Raw genomic sequence first — 15,016 nt, 5'->3', positions numbered from 1 at the left:
GCCCAGGGTACCCCCCGCATTGTTACCGTAGACTCTCGGGTGGCTTGAGACCCCAGGTAGACAAAGATACTCTTGTCAAGCGGGACGTCTCCAGGCCTCAGACGTGGCGGGGGGAGGTGGGTGGCCAGACCCCTGTCTGGGCGAGGTTGACCCTTCACCCCCAGAATCACCTCTCCAGACACCCTGGCCCTGCTCAGCCCTTAAAAAATGTTCATGATTCTGCTGCTTCTCCACGGGCTCCAGGAGACCAGGCGGAGGCAACCAGGGTCACATGGAGACGGACAGGTGTCTGCACCTCGCCCTGGGGAGGCCTGAGCCGAGCCCTTAGGCAGTGGGGTGTCCTGACTTGTCTCTTAGTTCTGGACTTTGCTCCAGGTCAGAGAAGGACAAAGAGGCCGTGCTGCCTGGCCCTCGCTCCCCCTCTGGGAACGCGCATTTGCCCTTACATGACCTTGAAGGCATCGGGATTGCCCCTACCACTGGGGCTAAGAGACCAAATCCCTCCCCCCCGCCACAGTTCCCATCCGGTGCCTTAGATTGCCTTTGTGGACTGAGGGAGCAGGCGACAGGCTGCCAGAGACACGGGACTGTGGGCGGCGCCCTGATAGCCCCCCAGGCCCACCGTGTGGTGAAGGATCCCAAGGGCCAGTGACCGGTCAAGGCTTAGGAGTCAAGGTCAGATCAGCTCGAACCCAGCTCCGCACACACCAGCCGTGCAGCCTGCGGCACAAGTCTTATCCTCGCTGAGCCCCGGTCTCCCCATCTGTAAAATGGGGCCGTGACGGTGCCTGGCCGCAAGGTTACAGTGAGGATGGGAGCCAGACCCTCAGGCTCCGCAGCCGCCCCACCGGCCCGGACTTTGGCTGGTGGGGCTCTCCCGGCGGCGGCATGTTTTCTGGAGAAGGAATTGCAGGGTCTTGGGCTCTGATGTCCAAGTTCCCACCCTGGGTGCCAGCATCTCGCTCTGCGGGGACCCATGACAGCAGCATGGCCGGGCACTTGCTAGGAATGCAGAGTCCCAGGGCCCCGCCGCATTCTCACCAGGCCCCCCGAGTGCCGCTGACATTGGGAAGTGGTTTTGGGGGGACAGGGATCCACAGAAAGCTGAGTGCTGAGGTCCCAGAAAAGTTTCAGGCATCCCTGGGGCTCAGGGAGCAGCGCGGCGGCCGGCCCCGGCCCTGCTGGGCGAGCAGACACACCGCCAGGAGCTCATTTCTGTGCTGATGGGTCTGATTGCTAAAGCAGGGGCTCCTGGACTGAATTAAAATGCTGATTAAAATTCCGCCAGAGCCGCCCCTGATTATAACAGCAGGCAGATGGAAATGTCAGCCTTCACGTGGGCTCCCACCTCCCCACCGCTCTGCCAGGAGGAAGCTGCTCATTCCAAGAGCAGTGCCTCCCCGAGCCTGCGCTTGCCAGGCGGGGCCTGGGGGCTGGGTGCGCCCCAGCAACGCCCCAGCCCCTGCTCACGAGATGGGTGTCCCCCGGGTCAGGTGACTTATCCATGGAGCCTGTGAGAGGCCTGCGCCACGTCAGCCAGCCGAGCAGGGGAGGCCTCCCTCAGCTTCCTTCCACAGTTGGGGTGCAGGAGCTACTGGGAGAAGTCAGGTGGCTCCCCTGAGGGGCTGCTTGGCCCCTGCCCCAGCACCTTGACTCAGAGTATGTGCTCCACCCCACGTAGACACGGGGGTGGGGACATTGGTCCTCCTCCACGTGCCCCTGTGAGGTCACCACTCCCTCACTCCGCAGACGAGGCTCTAGGACACCGAGCACCATCCCCAGAGGGGCAAGGCCAGCGAGTGGCATGGCCCCGGGGTGGCATGGCCCCCAGTCTCCTTCCAAGCATTCTTAGAACTTGAGCCTAGTGTGTCCTGTGTCCTGGGAGCTCCCAGGGTGCCGGTTGCCCCCTCCAGCTTAGCAACCGGGAGCAAATACTCAGGGACATGCTGGCACAGCCCCCCTTTGTCTCCCCAGGAGTGGGTCACCAGCACCGAGCTCCTCGTCTCCCTAGACCGGCTCAACACGTTTGGGGATGACATCTTCAAGGACCCCAAGGTGCTGCAGTCCTACTACTACGCCGTGGCTGACTTCTCGGTGGGAGGCAGGTAGGCACAGGTGGGGCGGCAGGCCCAGGACCCTGGCACTACAGCAGGAGGGGTGCTGCCTCGGAGCCACTGATGGGTGCTGCTTCGGAGCGGTGGAGGCCACTTCAGAGGTGCTGGGTCCAGCATTCGAGGCTGTCACAGCCCAGCCGCGTCCCCCCTCCTAGCCTGACCCCGGCTGCGCTCCACCACACGGAGCTGCCCCCAATTCTGGGAGACCCTGGGCCTTTGCACCAGACAGTCCCTCTGCCTGGGAACACCTTTTGCGCCTCACAGGTGTGCTTATTCCCCCCACTGGGAATGGCACTTCAGTGTGCAGGGACGCCTGCGTGCCCTGCCACAGTCTGTGAGCTCCACGGCCAGACTGACCTTCCCTCAGCTGTGCCCTCCAAGTGTGACTGGTTCGTGGCGGCCGCAAGCAGGCGGGACTCAAGCTTTCAAAGCTTTCCGTCTTTTTCCTGCATTCAGGAGGTACAACCACAAGGCCGTCATCCCATGCCTTCTAGAACCTTCTGGTGCACTTGGGTGCCATCCGGCTTCACGGGGACCAAAACATTGTTAATAAGGCTTTGCGGCATCTCAGCACAGGACTGAGAGCTCTGCTGCTCCAGAGCCCCAGGGTCAAGGTCGAGGGGAGGTCGGAGGGAACAGGCTGCCGCCCCGCCCCTCTCGGGGGGGGGGGGGGGGAGGGCTGCACTGTGGCACCTCCCCCCCCCCCCCCCCCCCCAGTACGGCCCTGCATTCTTCTCTGGGTCGGTCAGTGCACCCTGTAGCTTGTCCATGAAAGGATTGCCCTTCTCCAGGAAGCAGGGCCACCCAGAAGGGAGGCAGAGGCCACGTTTTTCTCATCCCGACATCCCAGGCCTGTCTCACATGTGGCCCCTTGTCCTGGCGTGCGGGAGGCCTGCAGAACAGGGAGGCACCAGTGATGCCTTCCGAATAAAGGCGCATGGGTTTCCTTCCTGGGAGGCGAGGGGACGGCAGCTGCGTTCCCGCCCCGCCTCGTGGGTGGCACTCGGCAGCCAGGCGTATCTCCAAGGAGAGCAGGAGCGTACCCGGGGCGGGAGGCTGGGGCGGCCGTGCAGGGGGGTCAGAAGGCCCAGCCGAGGCCAGAGGGACGAGTGAGCACTCCGGGTGGAAGGGCCAGCTCGTGAGAGGGAAGGAGGACCTAGAAGGTCCAGGGTGGGAGGGGCGGGGCAGGTGTGTCCTGGGGGGCACAGGCGGAGCTGCTCCTCCTGCAGTCGTGGCGAAGCTGTGGCAGGATCTGGCTGAGGCAGTAACAGGAGGGGATTTTTAAAACACTCCCAGGTCCGAGTGGTGAAGGGTTGGAGGAGAGAGAAGATGCTAGATTGGGGGGGGATAGCAGCGGGGGGAGGCTGTGGTCCGAGAGCTATTCAGGGCAGAAAGCCGGCCCCGTGTGGGTGGAAAGCGAGGCCCTCATGACGCAGAGACTCTGGGCGGTGTCCAGGCAGGTGAAGACGTCGGGGAGGGAACACGGCCCCGCTGCCGGCACTCGGGTGTCTGCACCCTCTGGGGCAGGCTGGAACTTGGGGCAGTCTGGAGAATCCCTCCTTTTCTCCTCCCCTGACACCCCCACACTTGATTCAGGTCAAACCACCGGCATCTCCAAGGACGTGGGGTGGCGGCTGCTCCAGCGCCCGCTGTCAGGGGACGTCAATTTGGGCCAGAGAACATCTGGTCACAGCTGGCGGAGCGGGGCCACCCTCAGGCCGGCAGCTGGGTGGGGGCAGGTGGCCCAGCCCCCCGAGTCCCTCAACGGTGTACAGGAGTCCCCCTCCTTCCTGTGGGCTCCGAGGGCTGGCGGGGCGGGAGATGTCTGCTGCCCCTCCCCGGGGCACACAGACGGTCGCTTGCCCCCGCCTGCCTCACCCCTCCCAGAAGTGCTGGGGCATTGCCTGCCTGAGGAGCCTACCTGGGGGCGGTGCCCTGTGTCCCAAAGCAGAGAGCAGGTGGTGCTGGGGGCAGGGAACCACCTGGCTCCGTGGAGAAGTGGCGGGTGCTCAGGTAGGGGGTGGGGGCGAGCAGGGTTCTCTAGCTCTGCCACGTGGCGGCTGTCCCTCCATGGCCGGAGCCTCAGTTTCCCCATCTGTGAGGGGGGGATAGTTACGGTCTCTCCTGCTGCAGCTGTGAGGCTCTGAGAGTCCAGCGGGAAAGCGGGAGCTAGTGGCCGTGTTGGCTGGTGCTGGGCAGAGCTGGGCGCCACGGCGGGCCCTAACCGGCTCAGCCTGCCCCTCGGAGCCAGGGTGTGAGGCCTGCGTGGTCAGGCTCAGCCGAGCACGTGGGTGCATGCAGCACCCCTGTTCCTGCCTGATTCCGCCTGTCTCCACACCCCGGGGGGTTGGGTGGGGTGGACGCAGCCTGGGCTGCCCTTGAAAGAGGGGACTCGCTGAGAACTCAGGTGCCCCCTAGACAGAACCACAGGGGCCCTGCCTGGCTGCTCTCCTTCTCTCCCATGCCCCTATGAGCCCTGCCCCTGCCAGCCACCCACTACCCGCCACCCCCTGACTCCACCCCTCCCTCCTGGGTGCCTCGTGGCTCCTGCCAGGGGTGCCCCTCGGCAGAAGCCCCTGTGCGGCCTGGGGTGTCCTCTGTCTTAGCCCCATCATCGATTGAGAGGGACCTGCCGGCTCTGAGATGAAGCGGGTTTATCCTTGAACAGAATTTGGCCCTAGTGGGTGTTAGTGAAGCTCGGGTGGAGGGCAGGCCGCCCCGCCCCGCCCCGGGCCCCCCGCAGCTCCCCGCTCTCCCTTCCCAGGTGCAAGTGCAACGGGCACGCCAGCGAGTGCGGGCCGGACAGCACAGGCCGGCTGGGCTGCCGATGCCAGCACCACACCACGGGCTCCGACTGCGAGCGCTGCCTGCCCTTCTTCCAGGACCGGCCCTGGGCCCGGGGCACCGCCGAGGCCGCCAACGAGTGTCTGCGTGAGTGTCCGGTGCTGTGGGCCGAAGGCAGCCTGGCCGAGGCTCTTCCCAGGCCGAGGCTCTTCCCAAGCCCAGGCTCTTCCCGTGCGCCTGGCTGCCAAGGGGCCCTGAGCTCTCGCGCAGGGGATGAGGAGGAGCTGGAGGCTGAAATGTCTCCTCTCCCACCAGCAGCTCCCACAGACCGAGTCCACCCCAGTGAGGCGTCCTTGGTGGGAGGCCGAAAGCTCCCCCAGCTTGTTCTTTTGTATGAGCCGTTTCAACCGCAGCTGCTAATCAAAGCCAGGCCACTCCAGGCCCTCAGGTGCTGACCTGCCCCAGCCTCTCCCGCGGGTCCCGGGCAGCCCTCGATGCCCCAGCTCCCATGGGATGTGGCTTGAACCACAAAACCTCAGAAGCACGGGAGAGCACGGTGCCATCATGCCTTCTCCAGGGAGGGGGACCCGCTGCCTTCCTTCCGGGCCAGCCACCCAGCTTCCCCCTTGCCTGTGCCCCCTGTCTGCGCACGGCCCTCCAGCTTGCTTCTCCGTGTGCAGCTGGCTGATGCCGGGTCTGGCAGCTAGAGTTGTCCAGGGAGGGGACAGTCTGTTCCTGGGACGGGTGCTGTCTGACGGAGCTCTCTGGGGTACCACGGCCCTTGATGGATTCCAGCTGCCCTTGCTGGCCTGCCTCCACCGGGAAGTCCTCCTGGGTCAAGGAAGCTATGCTGGCTGGCTCACCCCCTCTGAGCTGGGGCTTTCACATCTCTGTCCTCCCAGTCTCCAGCCTAAAAGCCAAGCCTTCCTGCCATCCCCCAGCCCAGGCAGCCCCGAGCCCTGAATCCAGCCTTGTCCTCATCCCTCAACCTCATCTGTCATTCACACAGCAAAGACCATCCCCCAGCCCATCACTCTTCTCTGGGCAGCTGAGGCTCCCTCCTCCCGCTCTCCCGGCCTCCAGACCCTCTACCTGAAGCCTCAGGAATTTCCAAAGTGCACGAGGTTGCATCCATCCGCTCATAATCCCCCACGGCTCACCCTTGCTCCTGGTGACGTCACTGGTCACTGGTCACGACCTGGCCTCTCTGGATCAAGCTCCGCTGACCTCTTAACCTCACAGCTGCTCCATCCCACCTGCCGTCCTTCACGCACCCCTCCCTGCCTGTCACTCCACTCGCTGACTCCTGCAGGGGCCACTCCGGCCAGGTCATCCTCTGGGCCTCACCGCCAGCAGGGGGTGCCCCTCTCTGGACCCCCCCATTCCCTCACCTGGCCACCACCTTCCTGCTTGTCCTCATCTTCCCCTCAGTTGTGCCTTCTAAGAAAGCTGTAGGGGCCCCTCCTCTCGGCACCGAGTCCTCCCAGTTTCTGTCACAGCCCTCAGCCCTTGGGATCTCGCTTGCTGCACCTGCTCTCAGTGAAACAGTGGGTGACGTGCGTGGGGACTGGGCCGTCCTGTTTCTCCGTGAAGCGGTGGGTGACGTGCAGCTGTTCACAGCGTCCCTGGTGGGCTCGCCACAGGGTCCAGAGGGAGCCGACTGCTGGGAAATACATTGTTAGAATGAATTAGTGAGCAAATGAGGGGGGCTTGTGTTTTCCATGCATCTGAGCAGCCTCATGGTCACCGGGGACCAGAGTCACCAACTGTGATAGTTTGGAGGATTCACCAGCGATCCTGGCCTGTGCTGCTCTGCCACGTAGGCGGTGGTCAGTTGATCCCTCACCAGGCCCCTCGACATGCTGGTACCACGTACCTGGACATCCTGGCCTACCTAGGAAGGTCCTGTTTACGCCTGAATTTTGTTGACATAGTCCTGGTCCCCTTGCTCTGAAGAGGGCCCTGTTTGGGAAGATATTTGGTCTCTGTAGCCTTGATCAAGCTGGGCCCGAACTCCATGGCTGTCTGCTCACTCAGCACTCGCGGCTGGCTGGCACAAACTCCCCTCCTAGCATGTGCCGGTGCCATTCGTATCCCCTCCCCCCGCCCTCAGCCTGCAACTGCAGCGGCCACTCCGAGGAGTGCACGTTTGACCCGGAGCTCTTCCGAAGCACGGGGCACGGCGGGCGCTGCCTGCGCTGCCGCGACCACACAGCCGGGCCGCACTGCGAGCACTGCCAGGAGAACTTCTACCGCTGGGGCCCCCAGACTCGGTGCCAGCCCTGTGACTGCCACCCCGCAGGTGAGTGGGGCTGCCGCCCCAGCCGCCCGCCCTCGCCAGCTCCGGCCCTGGCTGCCCCGTGCCCTTCCTTCCCCAGGCTCCCTGCGCCTCCAGTGCGACGCCGCAGGCACCTGTGTCTGCAAGCCCACCGTCACGGGCTGGAAGTGCGACCGCTGCCTGCCCGGGTTCCACTCGCTCAGCGAGGGAGGCTGCAGGTGAGGGGGCGGGGCAGGGCAGCGGGCCGCGGCAGCTCTGGACTGCTGATGGGCAGCGGGAGGGACGGGGTGTCGGCTGGCCTCCTGTCCTCGCGCCCGCCTTTTCTTTTCCCCTCCACTCCTTTCACTCCTTTCTCTACTCAGCACTTTCTCATTCCGCACCTGCCCTGCCTCACCGCAGGCGGGGACTAGCGTCACCTCGTCACCGTCCCTGGAGAGGCGACAGGTGCAGACGGGCGGGTAGGAGGCCAGGTGCACGTGCTGCAGGGGCCCAGCCGTTCTCAGGGGTCAAGATGTGAGTTCTAGGGCCTCCCCGGTGGCGCAGCGGTTGAGCGCTGGGTTGCGAAGCTGCCCGCGGCCTCTATGGCGCTGGTTCGATCCCCGGCTGCTCCCCGGCCACCAGAGGAGGGTCCCCCATGGCGCGCAGACCTCTCCTGCCGCCCGCTGCTCCCCTCAGCAGTGTCCTTCGGTCCTTCTGCCTGCTCTGCTCCCAGCTCTGGCTCTGGTGAATTCTCTCACCCTCCCGCGCTTCTGACTGTACCCAGTGCTTGTATTAAAAAAAAAAACAAAACAAAACCCTTAAATAAATAAACAAATGATCTTTAAAAAAAAAAAGATGTGAGCTCTAGTGTGAGGACGGAGGAGCGAGGCTGCAGGGAGTGCTGGGAGGGCAGGCACGGGCAGAGCACCCCGGGGTGAGGTGAAGCCTGAGCAGGGAGTAGGAGGGTGTGCAGAGGAAGAGGACCCGGCGAGGCCTCAGAGCCCCCGGAGCAGGAAAGGGGTGAGGTCAGAGGTCAGGGCAGAGGCTGCAGAGGCGGAGCTGGGGGACATGGAGGCCTGCGCTAGGGCTTGACCATAGAGGCCAGAGCCCCCTGGAAAGCCACGTTAGTGGGACACGGTCACTAGGGAACGGAGGAGGAAGAGGGGCTGAAGGCCCCCCACTCCCTACTCTACTTTGGGCTCCTGCATGGGGGCGGGGGGCATGGTGGGTGCAGAGGTCGAGACTGATGAGGTGTTCACCAGACAGGGTCCGCAGGGTGTGCTGGGCTCTGCACCCCGGAACAGGCCTCTGGTATGTTTACCATCCCTTCATTGAGAAAACACACAATGACCCAAAATAAACAAAGCTCTTAGAAATTCAGAAGCACTTTCAAGTGAATATCACTTGGGTTAATTGCAACAGTCTCCTGGAAATGTGCCGGGAGTGTGGGGGGGTCTCAGATCTTTTACCAAACACTTGGGGGTTCTGAGCACGAAACTGGCCATTCGGCATAGGGAGCCCGGATGCTTCCCTAGGGTTTCTCTGGCCTCCGGGCCTCTGCACGCACCATGCCTCCTCCCCCAGCTCGTTCTGCTCTCCCCCAAACCCACCTCTCCCCAGCAGCTCTAAGCCAAGGAGCCGCCCCCGCCCCCCCGGGGCGTCTTCCCTTCTACCTGGCTGCTGGCCCCTTCCCAAGCACTTCCTTGGTGCCGCCACAGGCTCTTGTACACCCTCCCATGGCTTGTGTCCAAGTGCATGGGCTGTCCACCTCCTGGGCTGTAGGCTCCGTCGGGCAGGAGCTGTCTCGTCTGGCGGTGAATGAATGGTGGGTGGTGGCTGGATGCGTGGATGCGTGGGTGAGCGGTGGTGGCAGGATGCAAGGATGGAAAGATGGACGGAAGGAGGGACAGATGGGTGGTTGTACCAGTGGGTGGATGGATGGTGGATGAATGGACGGGAAGAGGGTGTGTGGATGGAGGGACGGATGATGGATGGACGGATGGATGGATGCATGGCGGGTGGTGCATGGGTGATGGAGGGGTGGATGGTGGATGATGCATGCACAGGTGAGTGGGCGGGGGGCGGGTGGGTCTGTGGATGGAAGGTTGGAGGGCTGAATACACGGGCGGGTGGGTGGGAGGGTGCGCAGGTGGAGGAATGGGTGGAGGGAGGACTGGATGCCTGGACAGGTGAGCTGGCGTGTGGGGAGATCACTATTTAGGTGAGCAGGTGGGCTGCTTCCTTGGCAAGGTGGGAAGAGTCAAGCCAGGTGTGGGCTTCTGAGTCAGGGGCCTGCCCTCGCAGCCCGGGGAACGGTGGAGAGTGCCCTCCGCGGAGGACGGGCTGTCCCGCTCTGCCTTGTCACCGGACATGTCTACCCTGTCCTGTCCCTTGGCAGACCCTGCACTTGCGATCCTGCTGGCAGTCTGGGCACCTGTGACCCCCGCAGTGGGCGCTGCCCCTGCAAAGAGAATGTGGAAGGCAGCCTGTGTGACCGGTGAGTGCACAGATCCGGGAGTGGACCCGCCTGGGGCTCTAAGTGTCACCGTGTGATTCCCTCACGTAGCCAGGCGGCGCTCAGAGGAGGCGGAAGTTCTTTGTTCATGCCAGTGGGCTTTACACCGGCGGCGGGCCCGGGGGGGGGGGGGGGGGGGGGGGGGGAGCGCTCTCCCCGAAGTCTGAGCCTCAGCAATGAGGCAACAGGGCATTTATTGTCTAAAGCGAGGGGTGCAGTCAGCTGGGAGGCATGAAGCCAGCGTGTGGCCTTGCGAGCATTTATCAGCTGTTGCCTGAAGCTTCCCGTCTCCAGGCTGTGCCCCACTTTCAGCTCATCAGCAGGGCAGCCTGACACTTTCCCCTGCCGCACCATCCTGTGTGGCCCCAGCTCTTGCGAGTCCTCGCTGGCTTGGCCTGGTGCTGAGAGAAGCTGACGTCAGCACTGTGTGACTGGCGTGGCCTTGACCTCACCTTGGCTGGCCCCTGGCTGCCCACCACCTCATCTATGCATGACCTGTGGGCTGTGGGGTCTGCTGGGTCTTCTTCCCCCAAGACTCCTCAAGTGGGGATGGCATGGGGTTGGGGCACCAGATCCCACCTGGGCTCTGCAGCTTTGTTCCTGAGCCTCACTCTGCCCATCCATGAAAGGGGAGGGTTTGGTGAACTGTGTACATGGAGCTGGCGGGGATCAGCCTAGGGACTGGATTCCTCCGTCCAGGCCAGCTCCAACAGATTCCCTCCCACCCCAGGCTGCAAACTGGAATCTGTGCTTTTAATATGTCTCTCCAGGACTTCTTGGAGAGATGACCCGTTCCAGGGCCGGGGCAGGGAAGTGCAACTTGAGCCGGCTCGTCCCACCAGAATGCTCAGAACTTCTTTTTATTTTTTTTAAAGATTTATTTATTTATGCATAAAAGAGCTGGGGTACAGGCCAGAGATGTGGGGGGTGAGAGGATTCACCAGAGACAGAGTGGGGAGCAGAACAGGCAGACTGACTGAAACACACTGTTGAGGGGAGCAGCGGGCAAGGCAAGAGAGGTCTGCCTCACCATGTGGGTAGCTCCCTGGCCGGCACGGGCTCAAACTCGTGCTGCAGAGGCTGTGGATTTCTTGGTAGTGTGGTGCTTAACCCCTTGCACCACCAGGGAGGCCTCAGAAGTTCTTAAAAACAAAAACAGACCAAACTAAACCCCCAAACCCCACATCAGGAGGGGGGGCCCTTTCAGAGGACACCAGAGCTGATCTGCGAGAGCTCCCAAAACCGGAACAGATTGAGGAGCAAAATAAATAATGATAGTATTAGATTATACCCAAGGAACAAAGTAAACACCCACAAGTCCCCGCCGGCATAAACAGATGAGTGAATAAATAAATACACGAGGAGGAGCGGACAGATCTTCCTCTCACGATTCCAAATGATAAATATAGGATCGAGGAAACCCACAGTCAGGGAGCCTCGCGGCGACCGTCAGCACAGGCACGAGGCATGGCGATCGCTGACATCTGCGGGGGGAGCTTTAAGGACAGAGGGGAAGGGCATAACCCCCAAGCATCCCCGAGGTGCTTCTCACTGACTGTTGGGTCCACCCTCTGCCCGGTTCTTTGACACGCCCCCTTCCAGGAGGCGGAGCCTCGTTCCCCTGCACTTGACTGTGGGCTGGACTAGCAGCTCCCTTCTGCTGATACACAGGCAAGTTTGCAGTGGGGAGACCTGGCAGGTCACCCCACGGTGAAGGTCAACATCCCCAGAGTGTCACATGGGTCTGGCTGCCCTGCTGAGCTGCCTGGCAGGGCCCATCACCTGTTTCTTTCCATCGTGAGAAACATCACCCCAGCCCAAACCAACAGCACCCTACAACATGCCCGCGCGCTCCTCCACAGAGGGTCCAAGGTCGTGAGAGACGAGGGGAGCCTGAGAACCTGTCACTGCTTGGGGGGGACGAGGACAGAGCTGATGCAGCACATGTCCCTTGGGACCCCACGCTCCCAGGAGTGGAAAGTGGTTGGGTGGGTGGGGGGAATCCTAGTAAAGCTGGAGCTTCTTAATCAGCTGTAACTAAGGTTAATTTCTTGGTGTTGACCCCCAAGCCTGGTTGTATGGATGGTGGCGGTGGGACAGGCAGGTGGGAGCCGCGGGAACTCTGTGCTATCGTTGCAACTCTTGCAAATCTGAGAAATGAAACTGAAGTGTCCCCGTGACACTGGACTCGCCGTGTGTGGCTGGGACCGTGACCGCAGCGCTCCAAGGCATGTCCTCACTCCCTTGCAGGTGTCGCCCGGGGACTTTTAACCTGCAGCCCCTCAACCCAGCCGGCTGCAGCAGCTGCTTCTGCTATGGCCATTCCAAGGTGTGCACAGCTGCTGCCCAGTTCCGGGTGCACCACATCCTTTCCAGCTTCCGCCAGGGTAAGCAGTGCCCCCAGGCCCCTTCAGGGTCTGCGCCCACCCGGGCAGGGCAGGGTGGAGAGATCCTGGAGAGATCCTGCAGGGTGGGGTGGGAGTTGAGCGAATCTCAGACCCACACAACCCACACAGTACAACATGCGCCCCCCCACGCCCATCATCACTCTCCAGTACCCACCTCACCCCTGGACCCCTCCCTGGGCCCTGCCTTTGTCCTCAGCCCCCAGCAGCAGCTTGGGGGGGGCTCAATACAAGTTGGGGGATGTCCTATCACTGGCGTAGTTCAGTGATGAGGATACTGGCCAAATCCACTGGCCTCCGTATATTGAGCACCTGCTGTACGCCAGGCTGCTACGCTCTCTTCAAGCACGGACCTCACCTATCCCTGGCAGGTGCTCTCGTTCCCATTTTACAGACGAGGCAACGCTCCCGTTTTAAAAAAAAAGTGGGTCACATGACTTGGTTGTTGGTACCTGGTTTGTGGGTGTCTGATTTTTGCTCCTAATCCTTCCCTCTGGGCCCGGGGTCCAGGGGTGCCTGGGTCCCTAACTCCAGGTGGCACAAGCGCCCCTTTGGAGCAGGAAAACCGCTGGCTGTGAACTCCCGGGAGCCGCAGCCCTGAGAGCAGGCCCGGGAGGGCGCCTCGGCCGGGAGCGGGGCTGGCTGGCGGGCGGGCGCCCTCTGCCGGGTGCGGCGGGCCCGCCGGTTGGGATCCGCGTCCCTGGACGCATTGAGGCCCTGGGCTTGGTGCTTCGGTCCCGCCTCTGGTTTTGTCTCCAAGCACCCTGGCCAGAGAGCTCAGGCTTTTGGGTCTCCGAACATTACTGAGGACCCCCAAGGGCGTTCGCTTGTCTGTCCCCTGGGTGGGCGTCCCCCGTGTTGGAGACTGCACGGGTCACTGGAGAGAGCCTGTGAATTCATCCAGGTGTATGGCCGTCGCAAGCCCATTGCATTCTCTCGTCGCCCGTGAAAATAACTTTTTTTAAAAGACAAGAAAATGCCCGAGCAGAGGGCTGCTGGGCTCTTCACTCCCGGGAGGGCCCGACGTCCAAGCCGGGTCATGCTTGTGCCCTCTGGCTCCGCCACTCAGTCTGCTCTGAGTTACGTCCTGTAGCTTCTGGAAAACTCCACCTCACGCTTGTGAGAGCGACAGGATGAAAACGCTAGTGGTGCTATCTACACCCCCCCACAACCCCCCCATGGGGTCTCGGGGATTTCCTGGGGGCCTGGACCAACCGGGAGAACCACCACTGGGCCCCCATTTTGCAGATGGGGAAGCAGCTTCAGAGGTTAAGGAACTTGCTTAGCTTCACACAGCCAGTGAGCGGCAGAATCTAGTCTAGAACTGGGGGCCCGGGTGTAAGGGCCAGAAACGGGCACAGTGCAGGTTTTCTGATCCCATGCAGACCGGGTAAAGGAGGAGTCAGAGTCCTCAGTAGTTTTGCAGGTTTTTTATTTGGGGTTCACCAGGCATATGGCAGGCAGGGGTGCTGGGGGGCCGGGAGGCTGGCAGTCCTCCCAGCCCCCAGCAAATCCTCACTCTATCTGGGCTCTCTGGCCTTCTCTGCTTCTGCTGCTGCTACTGCTGCTGGCGTCCCCGTGACGCCGCCCTTAAAAAGCACAGTCTTAGCTCAGCTGAATCCCATCTACCTATGCCCACACCCTATTCCAGGTGCCACCATCAGGCATGCATTCAGGACAAGGATCCATCATCTATCCTGATGGCGGAAGGGCAGAAAAGCCTGACATTTTCTTTACCCTACACCGGGCCTCGCCTGTCTGAGCCTTTCCCCTCTCCCCACCCCTCCTCCTCTCCCCTGGGGTTACCCTGGTGTTGGGTCTCCCCTATCACACAGCTGCCCCTGGGGTCACTTGCTCTGTGCCAGGCTGTGCCAGGGGCACCGCTGACGCCAGAGGGAGGGCGGCCGAGCTGGACCCTGGCTGGGTCACTTCCTACCCAGGTAGCCTCCCTGTGACGTGTGTGCCCAAGGATGATGAGGCCGGGTGATGAGGTCAAGGAGTCCCAGCGCCCCCTGCTGTGTCCTCATGTTGAATTCACAGACCCCTGAGTGCCCAGACACAAGGGCCCAAGCTTCCTAGCGTTACCTCCCATGGCGAGGATGCCGCCCTGGCTCGGGATCTGAGCTGCCCGGCTGTGGCCAGATAATAGCCACCACCAGCTGCCCTGTCTCTGCACCCCGATGTTCAGACCTCTGGGGGCTGCGGGCAGAGCCCGCCCTCCAGAGCCTCACAGTGTGTTCTGCTGTCCAGGAGCCGAGGGCTGGCGGGCCGGAAGCGTGGGCCCGGAGCAGCCAGCACGATGGAGCCCAGGTGGGCTCCTCCTGGGCCCAGAAGAGGAACTCACAGCGCCAGGTACCTGCCATAGATGCCTGCTATGGGGCCCCCAAAATGACCCCATTTGCTTTTGGGGGCACCTATGTGGATATTACTCAGTTCTTATGAAAATACTACCCAAAACACCTCAGTGTCTTTACTTTGCCCTGGGTCTGCACACACTCGCTCGCTCCCGAGCAGAGGGCAAAGGAAAGGGGGTGACCTCTCGTGACCTTGCCCGCCACGTCACGACCCTCAACCCGAGTGGTGGGCTGAGGCCCTGGCTGATGCGGTGACAAGGGGGATCCACTAGGATGTCTTGCCCCTCCTTGCGCCTCTGGTGCCAGCACCTACTCTCTGGTGCCCTGGGCCCCGCCTCAGCAGCCAGTGCCCTGCTGGTCCCAGACGGAGCCGCCTCACCTGGCATTCACCTGGATGCCTCCCTCGTCAGGGCACAGGAACCTGAGCTCCGGGGCATCGGGAACATTTTATGTGATGCCATGTATGGGACACCCAAGGTCAAGGATAAAGGCATGAAGAATGGGGAGACAGAGACTCAGAGCTTTAAGCCAGGCTGTGGGGCGTGTGCCGGGGGTGGTAGCCCCCCTCAGCATCTGCCGTGCAGGGA

General features: G+C 62.4%; 1 protein-coding gene across 1 annotated transcript in view; it reads left to right on the top strand.

The window, feature by feature from the left end:
- LAMC3 (laminin subunit gamma 3) overlaps nucleotides 1-15,016 on the top strand; it is a gene marked incomplete at both ends in the record, with an annotated part of 45,259 nt that overhangs the window by 11,935 nt on the left and 18,308 nt on the right. The window contains 7 exons of the mRNA XM_084236298.1: nucleotides 1,975-2,105; nucleotides 4,879-5,045; nucleotides 7,012-7,200; nucleotides 7,277-7,394; nucleotides 9,554-9,652; nucleotides 11,921-12,057; nucleotides 14,326-14,427. Of these exons, the coding sequence (XP_084092424.1) occupies nucleotides 1,975-2,105; nucleotides 4,879-5,045; nucleotides 7,012-7,200; nucleotides 7,277-7,394; nucleotides 9,554-9,652; nucleotides 11,921-12,057; nucleotides 14,326-14,427 (943 nt within the window). The remainder of the gene's footprint in view (nucleotides 1-1,974; nucleotides 2,106-4,878; nucleotides 5,046-7,011; nucleotides 7,201-7,276; nucleotides 7,395-9,553; nucleotides 9,653-11,920; nucleotides 12,058-14,325; nucleotides 14,428-15,016) is intronic.

Source organism: Talpa europaea, assembly GCF_964194135.1.
Source record: "Talpa europaea genome assembly, chromosome: 7".
Lineage (NCBI taxonomy): Eukaryota > Metazoa > Chordata > Mammalia > Eulipotyphla > Talpidae > Talpa > Talpa europaea.
Note: the sequence above shows the minus strand (reverse complement) of the source record. Positions and strands in the feature narration are given on the sequence as shown.